The sequence below is a fragment of the Nicotiana sylvestris genome, chromosome 4 (assembly GCF_000393655.2).
Source record: "Nicotiana sylvestris chromosome 4, ASM39365v2, whole genome shotgun sequence".
NCBI lineage: Eukaryota > Viridiplantae > Streptophyta > Magnoliopsida > Solanales > Solanaceae > Nicotiana > Nicotiana sylvestris.
The window spans coordinates 143,467,758-143,484,537 of NC_091060.1; the positions used below are offsets into that span (position 1 = coordinate 143,467,758).

The 16,780-nt window shown below is 40.6% G+C and overlaps 1 protein-coding gene across 1 annotated transcript; it reads right to left on the bottom strand.

Moving 5' to 3' along the window:
• Window positions 1–14,466: 14,466 nt before the first annotated feature.
• LOC104249604 (ubiquitin-fold modifier-conjugating enzyme 1) lies at window positions 14,467–16,473 on the bottom strand. Its single transcript, XM_009806058.2, has 3 exons — window positions 15,926–16,473; window positions 15,626–15,687; window positions 14,467–14,909 (listed from the first exon to the last, which is right to left on the bottom strand). Exons 1-3 carry the CDS (start codon window positions 16,256–16,258, stop codon window positions 14,780–14,782), a joined length of 525 nt encoding a protein of 174 aa, XP_009804360.1. The 5' UTR covers window positions 16,259–16,473; the 3' UTR covers window positions 14,467–14,779.
• Between the last annotated feature and the right edge of the window lie 307 nt (window positions 16,474–16,780).

A 16,780-nucleotide genomic window follows, 5' to 3' on the forward strand; every position in this document is an offset into this window, starting at 1 on the left:
GCGAAGGTCATTCGGGTCACTCGATATCCCGAGTGGTTGGCCAATGTGGTGCCAGTTCCAAAGAAGGATGGGAAAATCAGGGTGTTCGTCGACTACCGCAACCTCAACAAAGCAAGTCCCAAGGACAACTTTCCGTTACCCAACATTCATATCCTGATCGATAATTGCACTGGGCGCGAGATCAGATCCTTTGTGGATTGCTATTCAGGTTATCATCAGATCCTAATGGACGAGGAGGATGCGGAAAAGACATCATTTATTACGCCATGGGGAACTTACTGCTATCGGGTAATGCCGTTCGGATTAAAGAACGCCGGGTCAACGTACATGCGAGCAATGACTGCTGTGTTTCACGACATGATACACAAAGAAATTGAGGTGTACGTGGACGATGTGATCGTAAAGTTTTGGCGTCAGGAAGACCATGTAGCAGACCTAAGGAGATTCTTCCAAAGACTCCGAAGGTATGATATCAAGCTTAACCTGGCCAAATGTGCATTTGGGGTTCCGTCAGGGAAGTTGTTAGGATTCATTGTCAGTCGACGGGGGATTGAGTTAGACCCATCCAAAATCGAATCCATCCGAGATTTGCCACCGCCAAAGAACAAAACAGAGGTAATGAGTTTACTGGGTAGACTCAATTACATCAGCAGGTTCATCGCTCAACTCACAACAACTTGTGAGCCCATATTTCGGCTTCTGAAAAAGGATGCTGCGGTAAGTTGGACGGCAAGAGTGTCAAGAGGATTTCGACCAAATCAAAGGGTATCTGTCTAATCCACCCGTATTGGTCCCGCCTAAGCTAGGGATGCCCTTAATTCTTTATCTGACGGTCTTGGAAAATTCATTTGGTTGTGTACTGGGGCAACATGATGATACGGGAAGGAAGGAGCAGGCTATCTACTATCTTAGCAAGAAATTCACGGTATATGAAGTCAAGTACACTCAACTCGAGAAAACATGTTGCGCCCTAACTTGGGTAGCTCAGAAGTTGAAACACTACCTGTCCTCGTATACTACTTATCTCATATCCCGTTTGGACCCATTGAAGTATATCTTTCAGAAACCTATGCCCACAGGGAGGTTGGCAAAATGGCAAATTCTGCTCACAGAGTTCGATATCGTCTATGTGACGAGGACAGCCATGAAAGCCCAGGCGCTGGCCGACCATTTGGCAGAGAATCCAGTTGATGAAAAATACGAGCCTTTAAGAACGTATTTTCCCGACGAAGAGGTAATGCATACAAATGAGCTGGAGTTACCCGAGGAACCGGGTTGGAAGCTTTTCTTCGATGGAGCTGCAAACGCGAAAGGGGTTGGAATAGGAGCAGTACTCATTTCTAAAACAGGACGCCATTACCCTGTTACGGCCCAACTACGCTTCTATTGCACCAACAATATGGCCAAGTATGAAGCTTGCATTTTGGGTCTGCGATTGGCTGCGGACATGGATGTCCAAGACGTCTTGGTCTTGGGAGACTCGGACCTCTTGGTACATCAGATTCAGGGTGAATGGGAAACACGGGATCTGAAACTCATACCATATCGACAATGCTTGCACGATTTGAGCAAGCGATTTCGATCGGTGAAATTCAAACATATCCCGAGAATTCATAACGAGGTTGCGGATGCATTGGCCACCTTAGCATCAATGTTGCACCACCCTGACAAAATGTATGTTGATCCTTTGCACATCCAGGTCCGCGATCAGCACACTTATTGCAACGCCGTAGAAAAGGAGGCAGATGGCGAGCCCTGGTTTCATGATATCAAGGAATACCTCAGAATGGGGATATATCCGGAACAGGCCACTGGAGACCAAAAAAGAGCCCTTCGGCGTTTGTCGAATGGTTTCTTCCTCAGCGGAGGAGTTTTGTACAAAAGAACCCCGGATTTGGGATTGTTGAGATGTATAGATGTCGGTCAAGCCACAACGGTTATGGCAGAGGTACATGCTGGAGTTTGCGGGCCACATATGAGCGGATATGTATTGGCAAGGAAGATCCTCAGGGCAGGGTATTATTGGCTCACCATGGAACATGACTGTATCACTTTCGTGAGGAAATGCCATCAGTGTCAGATACATGGAGATCTTATTCATTCTCCACCAACAGAGTTACATACGATGTCAGCACCCTCGTCGTTTGTGGCATGGGGCATGGACGTCATTGGACCTATCAAGCCAGCAGCATCCAACAGTCATAGGTTCATTCTAGTAACCATTGACTACTTCACCAAATGGGTTGAGGCTAAAACCTTCAAGTCGGTAACTAAAAAGGCAGTGGTGGATTTTGTGCACTCCCATATCATCTACAGATTTGGGATCCCAAAAGTAATCATCACGGATAACGGTGCGAATCTTAACAGCAGCCTGATGAGAGAGGTATGCCAACAATTCAAGATTACACACCGCAATTCCACCCCATATCGTCCCAAGGCGAATGGAGCGGTCGAAGCAGCCAATAAGAACATCAAGAAGATACTGCGAAAGATGGTGGAAGGGTCCAGACAATGGCACGAGAGATTACCCTTTGCTTTGTTGGGTTACCGCACTACAGTCCGGACTTCCATAGGTACAACTCCTTATTTGTTGGTGTACGGAACTGAGGCCGTAATACCGGCGGAGGTCGAAATTCCGTCCCTCCGGATTGTCGTTGAAGCCGAGATCGATGATGACGAATGGGTCAAAGCTCGATTGGAACAGTTGAGCTTGATAGACGAGAAAAGATTGGCAGCAGTGTGCCATGGTCAACTGTATCAGAAGAGAATGGCGAGAACATATAATAAGAAGGTACGCCCCAGGAAGTTTGAAGTAGGGCAGCAGGTATTGAAGAAGATCCTCCCACACCAGGTCGAGGCAAAAGGCAAGTTCGCCCCAAATTGGCAAGGGCCTTATATCGTGACCAGAGTATTGTCCAATGGAGCTTTGTGTTTAACGGATATCGAGGGAAGATGTGTTGACATGGCTATCAATTTGGATGCAGTCAAGAGATATTATGCGTAATTTCTTTTGATTATGGCAGTTGTTGGTTCGTTTGTTTGTACTTGGTTCTTATTGGATAATGAAATGACGGAGGCAATTCTTTCTTCTATCCAAACACGTTTACCCTTGTTTTCCCCTTTTGAGCCTTAAGTTATTCTTTCATACCCCTCTTTTGGAATCACTAACGGAAAAGATATGAAAAGAGAAAGAAGAAGAAGAGAAAATTTTAAGAGAAAATGAAAAAAAAAAAGAAAAAAGAGGAGAAGAAAAAAAAGAAAAAAAGAAGAAGATAAAAACCACAAAACAGCGGGAACTACGTTTGACCTGATTCCTCAAAAAGGATACGTAGGCGCCTCACGGCTCGGTCATAGTGTGCATCATAGTGTACATAGTGTGCATAGTATACACAAGTACGCATAATAGGCACAGTATGCGAATGCACATAGTTCAACATAGAGTAGGAATAAAATCCCCCAAGCAAGAAAACTAGGGCAGAGGTTATGTTTTAAAAGGTCCAACAAAAGGTTTGATTCCAAAAGTTGTAGATGATCACCCATCAAAGTTATTTCTTTTTTGATAAGCCTTTCTTTAGCCCCACACCAAAACCAACGCCGACGTCCAGAAGACCTCCCGATCAATATCCAAGAGTTGCCAAGTCAGGAAAATAAAGCCGAGAATAATACACTGATCCCCAGTGAAGGAAAATATCATAAAACTGGAAATGAATTGATAATCCAAAGGAACCTCCAAAGAGAGGATCATATCAACAACACTCCAACTCTCCGGTGAAGAAATAAAATGAGAGAGTCTTGGCGGTGAAAACCTTCGCAGGCACCACGAGACGACGAAAGATGAGAGATATAAGAAATGAGAGAGTCTTATCGGTGAAAACCTTCACAGGCACTGTAAGGCGACGGGAGCTGAGAGAAAAGAGAGAGTCTCATTAGTGAAAACCCCTCGAAGGGCACTATGAGGCGACAAGATGGATCGACGAAAAGGTCCGCATTCACAAAAGAATGGACACCCATTTATCCCCAGCAAGTAAGGTCATCAGACAAGTTGATTGATACAAATAGACTGGGTCGGGAATCTATGGTGCACGTCATGATCACAAGGATCAGTCCTGTTGTCCAGATAAGTTTTTCTCTTTTTCTTTTTCCACCAAGTATTGGTTCAGAAAGATTTTCTTCTTTTCTCTATTCTTTCGTTTTTCTTTCTAAGAATTCGTGTTGAAAGAGATATTTCAAAGTTTACTACCAGTCCAAAGTGGTCATACGTCACAAGAAAGGGAAATCAATCCAGTGCAAGATATCCCCAGGAAATGCAATTCTATGCCCCACAATTCCGGGGGAAGTAAACTCCTGAAAGGGGTAACTTTGGGATTAAAAGCAGACTCCCGCGGCATGTCCTAAAAAGAGGAGCAGAAAGGGGGTTAAATGGAAAAACCACCCCAGCAAGCGACGTCGCCCACCGACCAGTTGTTGGTGCACAGAGCCAGGAAAAGAAAAGGGAAAAATCATCCCCGGACGGGAAGATCACCGTTGACCCACCATGATTAAAACTAATTAAACCTTTCTGTCTGCTGCAGGAAAATAAAGGTCGATGAAGGCAGAGGAACGCGATACCAGAAAGGTCACCAAAAACAGGGGCAGAAAATTTTCTGCCATTGTCAAAAAATTTCTCGGAGGAGCGAGAAAACAAAATTTCATGTCTTAGTTTAAATAGGCGCCCGCCTGTAGAACGAGAGGAATAAATTTCAGTCTTAGTTTAAATAGGCGCCCACCTGTATAACGAGAGGAATAATTTTCAGTCTTAGTTTAAATAGGCGCCCACCTGTATAACTAGAGGAATAAATTTCATGTCTTAGTTTAAATAGGCGCCCACCTGTATAACGAGATGAATAAATTTCAGTCTTAGTTTAAATAGGCGCCCACCTGTATAACGAGAGGAATAATTTTCAGTCTTAGTTTAAATAGGCGCCCACCTGTATAACGAGAGGAATAATTTTCAGTCTTAGTTTAAATAGGCGCCCACCTGTATAACGAGAGGAATAAATTTCATGTCTTAGTTTAAATAGGCGCCCACCTGTATAACGAGAGGAATAATTTTCAGTCTTAGTTTAAATAGGCGCCCACCTGTATAACGAGAGGAATAATTTTCAGTCTTAGTTTAAATAGGCGCCCACCTGTATAACGAGAGGAATAAATTTCATGTCTTAGTTTAAATAGGCGCCCACCTGTATAACGAGAGGAATAAATTTCAGTCTTAGTTTAAATAGGCACCCACCTGTATAACGAGAGGAATAATTTTTATGTCTTAGTTTAAATAGACGCCCACCTGTATAACGAGAGGAATAATTTTCATGTCTTAGTTTAAATAGGCGCCCACCTGTATAACGAGAGGAATAAATTTCAGTCTTAGTTTAAATAGGCGCCCACCTGTATAACGAGAGGAATAATTTTATGTCTTAACTTTAAATAGGCACCCACCTGTATAACGAGAGGAATAAATTTCAGTCTTAGTTTAAATAGGCGCCCACCTGCATAACGAGAGGAATAAATTTCAGTCTTAGTTTAAATAGGCGCCCACCTGTATAACGAGAGGAATAATTTTCAGTCTTAGTTTAAATAGGCGCCCACCTGTATGACGAGAGGAATAAATTTCAGTCTTAGTTTAAATAGGCGCCCACCTGTATGACGAGAGGAATAAATTTCAGTCTTAGTTTAAATAGGCACCCACCTGTATAACGAGAGGAATAATTTTCAGTCTTAGTTCAAATAGACGCCCACCTATATAACGAGAGGAATAATTTTATGTTTTAGTTTAAATATTTCAGGTTTTGAGAGCAGTAACCCTACTGAAAGGCAGAAGGTTACAGCAGGAATATCCAGCAGGAAACAACAAAAATCCCCAGCACCGGGAAGCAGAAGGTTGCAAACTCAGGCGCACGAGTCAAAAGGACGCGTTTTGAAAGAAGCGGCTTGTGAACATTAGACCAGGCCCAGCATAACAAATTTGATGAAGAAAGCTGTACCACCGAAGGAATGAAAAGCTTAATGAAGAAGGCCATGTCCCCAGCAGACCAAGAAAAATGATGAAAACTGGTACTCGGAAGAGCAAAAGGCCAGTACCATCCCTCAAGTTCACAAAATAAAAGCATCGGAGGAAAACGCAAGCCGACAAGAAAGCAAGGCGACATGAACAAGTTGAAGATAGGGGAGATCTTATGATCCACAGTCTAGCCTAGCTTTTTGTTTTCCTTTTAGAACAATGTAACAAGGGGATTGGTAAGCGGTAACATCCTACAGCAGCATGTAGGCAGCACACAACAGCGGCAAACACTACAGTCACACGGTAGTCCCAACTACCAAAATTTCCCGAACTACACTAACCTGATTCCTGTTCAGCCCAGGATATGTAGGAAACCTCTGAAGCAAAGGTTCGGTCAAATCTTTTTCAAAAAATGCTTCACACGGAGTACTCGGACAAGCAAAAATCGCCCGCTTTATCTTTGCGCGAAAACCCTTCGTGTCTTCGGGCAAAGAGGGGCAGCTGTAAGCATGTGATTTTTGCTTCACGAACAATCACTCCAAAAGAAATCAAAATAATTGCAAATGGCCTCGCCGAACAAATTTTCAATTTTTAGTGACATGTGCTGGTAGTCCTTTGTGTTTCTATCCATTTTTCATTGAATCTTATCAAACAAAAATACAAAATAAGTATGCCGTGTGTAATCGGGCCGTAATTTGGTTTTTAAAAGAAAATTCACAAAAATATGCAGCTTTCACTCTAGGCCGTGATTTAACCATTTTTAAAATTCTAATATGTGTGTGTTAATTGTTGTAGGTGTTACCCAATATGTGTGTAAGTTTATTTTAATTTTTTACATTGTTTTTAGGAATTTTGTTTAATTTGTTGAATTAAAAAGGGAAAGGAAAATTGGTTTGGATCCCAAAATTAGGCCCAAAGCCAATGCAAGACCCAGCCCAAACCAGGGCTGCCCAGGCACGACCCCAAAACGGCGCCGTATGAGCCGTTTGACCTGAGCCGTCCGTCCAGGCCAATCCAACGGCCCAGGACCCCCTTTAGCAACCCGTTCCCAAACCCGACCCAGTAACCGGTCCAACCCAACCCCTCACTTAAACCAAACGACCTCGTTTTAATACCAAACGACCCCGTCTCACCCCTCACCATCGGATCCAAGCCGTTGAGATCATCTGATCTAACGGCCCAGATCCAATCCCCTACTCCGTATATAAGCCCTCCATCACACCACACGCCCCCCTATCCAAACCCCCCTTCACTCGTCTTCTTCACCAAACCCCGAACCCCATGAAACCCTAACGCCGCCCCCTTTTCCCTCGCCATTAAAGCCGGCGGCAATGATGTCGGTGACCACCCCCTTAACACCCTTGATGCATCTCACCACCCCGAACCCAAATCTGTTACCCCTAGCCTTGAATCCTCTCCCACCTTCTCGAATCTTTATTTGAAGATTCGAGACAAGACTCGATCTATACCAAACCACCCCAGATTCACACTAGACAGTCCCCTGACCTCCCTCGTGACCAAACCAAGCTTGGTTTGGTCCGAATCTACCCACAACTCCTAGAATCTCAAATCTGAGAATCCAAACCTTAGAACACAAGAACCTGAGGAATCTGACCTGCTTCATAGAGGGTTTGAGGTCTAATAGACCTTAACCAAGGTTTCTCGGTTGAGAACACCCTGGTTAAAGTTTGTTTGGCCTCAAATGGTCAAATCTAATTCGGACTTGGATCGGCCTGCTTTGAACATTTTTAGTAAGTTTTCCTTTTCTGTTTTTGTTTTATTTGAATACTGATTGAGTCTGTTAGCATGTTCTGTTGTGTTTGTTTGGTATTTTCTGGTATTTTTCTTAATCTCTTCCGTCTTTGTAAAGACCTTTTACTTGGTCATTTGTTCTTCTGTATATGTGAATACATCCGGTGATATACATGCTCGTCAATTAGATTAATCATCAAATAGTTAAGGTTCCCAGTAACTGAACAAAAGTTGTCCGAAGTCATTCGGGACCCTGTACGTATTGTTTATATGAACGACTGATTATTACCTGTTATATTTAGTATAGTCGACTCGATAAACGTCATCGATTAGTTTTCTATGACTAAATGATCAAATGGACTAATAGTTTCACATGACTGATTGAACCCTTTCATTGGCTGAATGCCCGACATTGTGTGAAATTGGTTTGTTTGCATTGCAAGACGACTGAAAAGATTCAGTCCAGGGCAGTTCTGAATTTGAACTTTCAGAAGTTCAAAATGTCCTGATACTGTAATGGGTTTAGGGCAGTAATAATCAGGGTTTAACAAGGGTAATTTGGGTGTTAAAAAGAACAGAAATGATTAGTTTAAATGAGATGACAAATAGGGTACTGGATTAGGATTAAAATAAGGCAATAGTGGGGAGCCAAACTTTGTGGCATGGGGCTGATTGAATAAAAAGGGGGTGCCCATGTGTTGGGCAGAAAAGACAGGCTAAAAGCCTGTCGAATAGATGGGTATGGGGAATATTCTGATTAGTTTAGAAAGGAAGTTATGGGCAGGAAAGAGGGGAGGGGTTCAAGGCAGCTGAGTGCTTGCCATTTCTGCCTATAAATAGAGCTGTTTCAGAACATAAAAGGGGCTGGACTTTTAGTCTTCAGGGAAAAAAGAAAAATAGAAAGAAATTTTCAGAACACTTTAACTAAACACTGTCCAAAACTGCACAAGGAACTAAGTTGGTTAAGCTGTTCTGGCCAAGTCAGTTATTCTAACTGGGGCTGTTACTGTTCCATTAGGAGAAATCTGTGTGTCTTCTACTGTGATTGTTACTATACTGAGCTTCTGTGCGTTGTGGATTGAGTTTTAGTCTCACTGATTGTCGGAGCTGTGCTGGTTATTTGCTGAGCTTTGGCGGTTATTGAATTTCTGTTGCTATTGCATAAAACATTCTGGTTCCTTTCTCGGCTGGTTTCTTTTACTATCCTGTTTCTGGGATTATTTGTTTGTTGCTCGACCACGTGTGAACTTCATCCTTGTGGCTGGTTGTTTGTTGTCGGGTTGTTGCTGTTTAATTGCTGCTGCTGTGTTTGCTGTGTACTACTCAACTGATCCTTTCCTTCTTCTTTTGTCTTCCCAACCAGGTACACAATTAATACTACCTATGTAACTTGAAAGTTTGAGCATGAATACAAAAGAGAAGATCTGCAGATGCTTTTTTTTTTATACATGGACTGTTATATTAAATATCATGTAATGTATAATAGTTTACATTTTCGTTTGGATACTGAAGGTAGCTTACACGCCTAGTAGATATCAATGTAGGGTGATTGAATGTTAGTTTGTATATGTATGCTGTTAAGTAAGAATATTCCCAATGCAGTAGGTTGTATCTTAGACTTAGTCTAATTGTGTAGCATATTCTTTAATATAGGCCAAGCATGAAACTATCCATTACTAGTTAAGTTCATTTCCCTTTGATAAACTGCCTTATTTTAATTGATAAGCCATACCTTTGGAACCAAGAACACAAGTTTACGGTCTCAACCTCATGAAGGTCGAGCCCAAGTTGAAACGGACCAAGCAGGCCTTGTCGGAAATCAGTGGCCCAAGCCTGGCCCATCCCGCATAAACTGGGTTTGGGCCCACGAGATTCGTTCACTTGTCTGTGGGGCGCGGCTTTGTTTCTGATATTTTTAAGCACTCTGAATTCTGTTATAAACGACCTACAAACATGTAATTAACTAGGACTATCTCTGTTTTCAATTAGTAGAAACAAACGCGACAAGAAACGTAGTTGCTATAGGATATCCTTTTAGAATAAAGACGAGATGAGTCTCGACAAATAAAGACGCACAAGCTGCGGGGCCCTCGTTAAGAGTATATTATCGAAGCATTCAGTTTCCAGGACGGGTCGTTTAGCAAATCTCACGGCCCTACCTAAAATAACAATACGTTAGTCTCGTTAGGACACGCCTTAATAAACCTTACCTTCTTAAACTCGGGTGCACATTTATGTGACCCAAATCCAAGTCTCAACGAAATCGAAAGGTGTCCCTAATCACGGGTGCATTGATTGTGACGTGGTCTGAGATGCATTTCCATGACGTTGTAAATCCTTTTAATAATGAATGAAACGAGCCTCGACAAACAAAGATGTATAAGCTGCGGGGCCCTCTAAATGTATATATATTAAAAATACTTAGAATTCGGGACATGCCGTTTAGCAAATTTTACGGCCTTCCCCAAAATAACAATACGTTAGTTGCTTTAGGCGCGTCTTAATAATTTATTTTTCTTAATTCGGGTGCACATTTATGTGACCCAAATCCAAATCTCAACCGAGTCGAGATATGTCAATAACCACGGGTGCATTGATGTAACGTGGTTCGAGATATATTTTCACGACGTTGCAATTCTCGTAAAAAATAATAATAAAAGCGGTCAAGAGTTTAAAACTTGCACATAGGTTTAACATGTATAAAATCAGATAATCAAGCCAAATATAACAGTTGAGCGACCGTGCTAGAACCACGGAACTCGGGAATGCCTAACACCTTCTCCCGGGTTAACAGAATTCCTTATCCGGATTTCTGGTACACAGACTGTAATATGGAGTCATTCTTTTCCTCGATTCGGGATTAAAATTGGTGACTTGGGACACCCTAAATATCCCAAGTGGCGACTCTGAAATAAATAAATCAATCCCGTTTCGATTGTCCTTTAATTGGAAAAACTCCCTTGCACCCTCTCGGATGCGGAAAAAGGAGATGTGACAAGTATAAACAGAAGAATACCCACTTCTAAAAGAGGAAATTCTTTGATTTGGGGAAGGAATTGATATTCGGAGACTATCCTTCCAGTTACAATCTCTTCTTATGGTGGGGATTGTAAGCTCGGTTACTATTGTGGGGTAAGTATCGGCTTTTTCTAAATTTGTAATTTATTTTTGAAGAGATGTTTTGTCACTTTCAAAGACAAATCGCTGGGAACTATTTCATCAACTGAGGGTTCTTGAGAAGAATCAAGAATTTCCCTACTTTTAGAAGAAGGGGCCTTTGGGATAGAACTCCTTGAAGAAGAACCAGAGGAGCCGCCTCGAGTAGATTCTAACCCTGTTCGAAGCCTACCTCCTCCGCCTCTTCTGTGTCTAACAGGGGCGTTGGGAAATTGATCTAGAATTGGAACTTTTTTACGGTTAGGGTTTGAAGAAGACATTGTTAAGAAGGAAGTGTGTGCTGAAGATTTGTGAAGAAGACAAAGGAAGAAAAAGTTATGTGTAAAATGGGAACCGTCAACCTTAGAAGTGTAATGATGGAAAGCCAATAATAAAGGCAGCTATCACTTCGTAAATAGTGAGAATGAAGAAGTCTCGAAAAAGGGTGTGAATAGCGGAATCAATTAGAAAATGACACATGGGCAGAACATTAAATGGAAAAGACTACTGAGGCGTTAATACTGTCATGAGCATTAAATGTGGCAAAAATTCCTTTTTCATGAAGATCCACTTCCCAAGTATTTAATTGATAAATAACTGGAAAGTGGGGGGACTATCTGTATTGGGAAAAAACTGAGTTTATATTAAAGATGATGTGGCATGACACGTGGATTAGTTAAATGGTTAAAGCGCAGCAATTGACTAAGAGGCACGGATGGAGACAGCTACGGGAAGAAGAATTTAAATAGGCACGAGACGACGTATAGATACGAGTCTCGTACCAATTTAAATTATTTACAGTCAACGGATTAGAAGGCATTGAAGACAAAGATCTGATGACAGAAAGGAGTCCAAATTCATTATTAAATACTTGATACGTTACAAAATTGGTATTTAATAGGAATGATTATATAACGGCTTATTTAATGTCATTTATTACGCATGATTATATCATTAAAGCTGAGGCTTCATTCTTTTACCTAGAATTATCTATAAAAGGAAGAAGTATCGTCATTTGTAAGGACACGGAATACTATTGAGAATTTATTGAAATACACATCTATTTGCTTTTTTACCATCATTCTCAAAAGTATTTTATTTTTGTCTCCTGATTATCAGTAACCCGAATTTCTTTTTAGCTTTGACCAAAGACTCAGATTTTTGGTTAAACAAATTGGTTCCGTTACCGGGAATCTGATAATCTTTCCTTTTAAGCTATATCTTATCTATTGTCGTCACCATGTCAAACAACAACGCCGACAACAATAGTAATAACACATTGGGAAACCATGAGAATCAAATACATCAAAATCAAGATGACGTGGTTCCCTCTCCTCTAAATTCACCACGTCAATCTCGTGAAGGCACTCCTGTTACTGAATCCCGTGCTGATCAACAAGAGCAATCTGAACATTTTGAAGGAGTTACAACTGAAGCTTTGCAAAAGCTAATTGATGCACAGGTCGGCAAAGCTCTTCAGGCACTTGTTAGTCGATTGCCTTAACGAGTGTGCTTCAAAACAAGGAATCTGTTCAGCATAAGTCAAGTCAATTTTTTGTACGTCAAGACTAGAGGCCGAGTTGTCTAGAGGAAGAAGTGATGCGCTTAGAGCCATGGACAACAAACGTTAATAATCTTTTCGTTAACGGATTTTATCTCAAGTAGTTACATTTGACGCTAGAATGCATATTAATGCCCCGCTTGGCTGAGTTTTGCCAAAATAAATTTGGGATTTATTTTCAAAACTCATGTTTGGACATAAATTTTGCCCACATTTTGGCAAAACCCCAAATCCCAAAATCACTCCAATTGCTGATTTTGGGCCAAAATCCCAAAACTTGGAAATTATATACATGTTTTTCCAAAATATATTTTGAAAACGTATTTCCAAACACATTTTCATCTTCAAACCAAACTTCACCCAAATCAGATTTTTCAAAACAAATTTGGAATCTATGGCCAAACGCTAGCTAAGTTTGAACGGAATGGATACTGCATTTCAATTTCTTTTTCATTTCCTTCATGTGACAAGTACGGGACAAATACAAGACATGGCTTATGCTTGCTCTCAACAAACCAAAATAATTTTTACCAACCCTCACTGGTGCCCAGGCTTCTTTCAACCCTAGGCATATTGATCTAAGCGAGCTTAGCTGTGCCACAACTAGCCAGTCATTTGCCTTTAGAGCTGTTACACAGATGCATACGTTATCAACATGTAGGAACAGATCAATGGGATGCTACTGGTGCAAAGTTGACAAATTTCAAAGATGGGAGAGAATGAAATAATATCCAAACAACACTAGCCAATGCTGTATAAGACATCTGCATCTGACTACCGAAAGAATGTAACCAGAGGATAAGGCTTCACACCAGTAAGAGAGAAATTGTAAGCACCCCGAGGCTTATTAACATTGAAAATGAAAATACAGAAGAACTTCAATATGACACATGGGTCCCAAGGTAGACACAATTGTTTTTGAGAAAATGGTAAGCGTCCAAGGTAGATTGATTGCCTCTAGCGTTTGAGGAAATCTAGGTACAAGATATTCCCAAATTGTTGGGTTTCCTTTTCTAAAAGCACCCAAACTATTACAGAACTGGTCATCTTAAGTCATATGGACGACATACAAGTCAAGCAATAGGTTTCCCGCAGCCTTCAAGGAGCTCCAGTGCCTCAAATTTGAAGCAGCCTTGGACACCACTTGGTCTGGGAAGACTATTAGTGCTATACAAACACCATGTCATGGTCCAAGGACAACATAAAAAGGAAATGCAAGGAAAGCAAAAAGTAATTGCATAGAATCACAGTTAGCCATCAGTTTGCCCAATTTTGGAAGGTTGGGATAGGAAAGCAGATGCAAATACCAAACATCCGAAGAAGGAACATATCCATAACAAGGTGCTATGTAAAAACAGGATGCACACCACTAATCCGAAAAAAATTGAGAATAAAGCGCACATTAACGGACTAAGCAAATAGGACAGTTGTATCTCAAAGTTTAGGCACAAGGCTTGTAAAACATGAGATTTTGCCTCCTTAAAATGATTCACCAGGAAACAACTGGTCCAAATAAGTTTAAGGGCATAAACCACATATTCTTCAGCAAATATGAAAGATGTATCTCAAAGTTCAGGTTTCACAAGGCTTGAACAACAAGAAAATTTGCCTCCTCAAATGCATGAAGAAACAAGAAGAGCACAACTAGACCAAATAAATTTGATGTCATAAAGCACACACTCAAAGAACTCAGCGTATTTGACAGTTGCATCTCAAAAATCCAGCTTCACAAAGCTTGAATAACTAGGAATTTTGTCTCCTCAATATAATTCATGAAAAAAAACAGGAAGGGCACCAATAGTCCTAATAAATTAGAGTGCATAAAGCACAAGTCAAAGCACTCAGCAATTTGACAGTTGTATCTAAAAGTTCAGGTTTCGCAAGGATCAAATAACAGGAAATTTTGCCTCCACATAAAATAACAGGACGGGCATCACTAATCCAAATCAATTGAGGCATAATGTAGATGTTCAATGAACTCAGCAAATAACAGTAGCATCTCAAAGTTCCTGTTTCACAAGGCTCTAATACCCTCTGTCAAAAGCAAAAGTTTCTAATAACATGACATTTTGCCTGCTCAATATCATTCATGTAAAGATGGAACAGAACCATTAGCCCAAACAAATTGAGGGCATAAGGCACATGAAAATTTGACTCCCCAATATTATTCATTTATGATGGATTTGAGGGGAAAAGGTACAATTCAAAGATGTCCATAAAGTTTACAGTTGTATCTCGAGATTATGTTTCATCAATACTTAAAATTCATCTCCTTGTCAAGATTCACTGGATGAGGCCACGTCATCTTTGTGTTTAATCATGCCAGAATCAACAAGAATAGGAATCTCCGCTGCAAGCCATGGTGCAAGACCCAAACAGAGCGCATGTGCTATGCCAAATCTGGGGCTGAATGAATACCCAAGTCAGTTTAAGTCACTCTTTCACTTCCCATACAGTGATAACAAAGCAACACAAATTTGAGGCAAAGACTGTAGCTTTATCTACCCAGGGAAACATAAGCATCTAAGAGAAATTATATTCATTCAATCCATATTCTCCTAAGTTCACACTCAATAATGAACTTGACCCTACAAGCAGCTGGCCTTTCAAAAACTTAAACCAAGTTAACAATCAACACCACCACCACTTGTACGCTATAAGAATCCTCTACATCTATTAGGAAATCATATGTATGTATATGTGTGTGTGCATGTGTGCGTGCGCGTGTTTGTGTGCAAATGTATATTCGTTGTTCATCTACCGCAGCACTTCTCTTTTATCAACGCACATTGCCGGATTGAATGTATAACGAGTGCAGTCCCCGAAATTGGGAAGACTGGAAACCAAAACGGACCAATCCCCAAAAAAAACATCAAGGAAACAAATTGTATGTTGTTGCCTTGTTGGCTACCATATTGAAGATTCGACGCAAGTTGCAAGCTGGTCCATACACCACGGTTCTAAACAAAGGAGTGGAGCGCCGGTGAACTAACAGAGCTCGAAACACCCAAAACAATCAGGTAGAGAACAAAGACTCTCTTTAACTGAGCACACACAATTATGAATTATCAAAAATTCACAGCAATCCAACCTCAATCCAAATCAAAGAGAAGAATAATTACCAATTCTTCGCCCATAGCGGCTTGAAATGCACCGTCAAGCATATTTTTCCTCCTCTATACATCTACACAATCAAAAAATAATAATAATTATCAATCATACATATCAATTAAACTACAACCCAATTCCAAACTAATTCGAATCAGCTATACAAATCTTATCTATCTATTCCACTCTATTCACAACCAATTTCATTTCAATACCGCTAAACAATTAGTCTTTTAGATAAATTAGGGTTTTTGACCATCCTAAATTCGTCTTTAAATGAAATATTATCAGAAGACACAGAAAAAAGAGGTAACCTTTTCAGTTTTTCCATCGAGTTCAGGCAATTCGAGTTCAGGAGCAGTTGCAGGATAAGTAACAGGGATATCGAACTGGAGATCAAACTCGTACTTGAGAAGGTTATGCACGTACCAACACTTACCCTTCCAACGAGTACCTTCAGGATTAGCCGCAGATATACGGAACCAATCATTGTCTTTGGATTTGTTCATTGATGTATATGCGATTAGGGCCTTGTACTCTTCCTTTAAACGGCTTGTCCATGCCGCGCCGTCGCGTGGACCGGCTTTGGTGGTCAACAACGGGATCTGCGTGAGGGTTGATTTCGTATTCGGATCCCAACCCTCCATTTTGTGATTTGCCGGAGATTTTGATGACAATCGTATATGCTTTGTTCTTGCTCTGTGTCTGATGAATACAGAAGTTAATTGTACGAAGTCTGAATAGTTTTCACAGCTGCGTTTCTTCCTGTTAGATTCGGATTCGGACACACCCAATGTGAACCTCGGATTTTAGGTCGAAGAATGAACCAAAATATTTAGAGGTTATTTGATATATTTAAGTTATTGTATTTATGAATACAGTAGCGAAAATAGGCGTGAATCAGGGAAGTTTAACTAATCAGTTATTGTATTTGAGTGTATTCGACTGTATTTACGGAGTGAAACATGAGATTACAGCTGGACAGATTATTGTATTTTAATGTATTCTATGTATTTCATTGTATTCACTGTCTCTCTATATGCCATGAATGTATTCATAAGTTTTTATAAACCTTAAAATGTATCTATAGAATATAATTTTTTAAATGGTATTTATTTAAAATAAATAAGGTGTTAACCTTTGCTATAGGAGGAAAAAATTCCATAATG

What these genes read in the sequence shown, in the direction of transcription:
- LOC104249604 (XM_009806058.2), bottom strand. Translation starts at nt 16,258, where the DNA reads ATGGAGGGTTGGGATCCGAATACGAAATCAACCCTCACGCAGATCCCG. An exon ending in TCGATGGAAAAACTGAAAAG is followed by an intron (nt 15,688 to 15,925) that starts GTTACCTCTTTT and finishes TTGATTGTGTAG; the next exon opens with ATGTATAGAGGAGGAAAAAT. An exon ending in CCGCTATGGGCGAAGAATTG is followed by an intron (nt 14,910 to 15,625) that starts GTAATTATTCTT and finishes GTATTCATTCAG; the next exon opens with CCCCAGATTTGGCATAGCAC.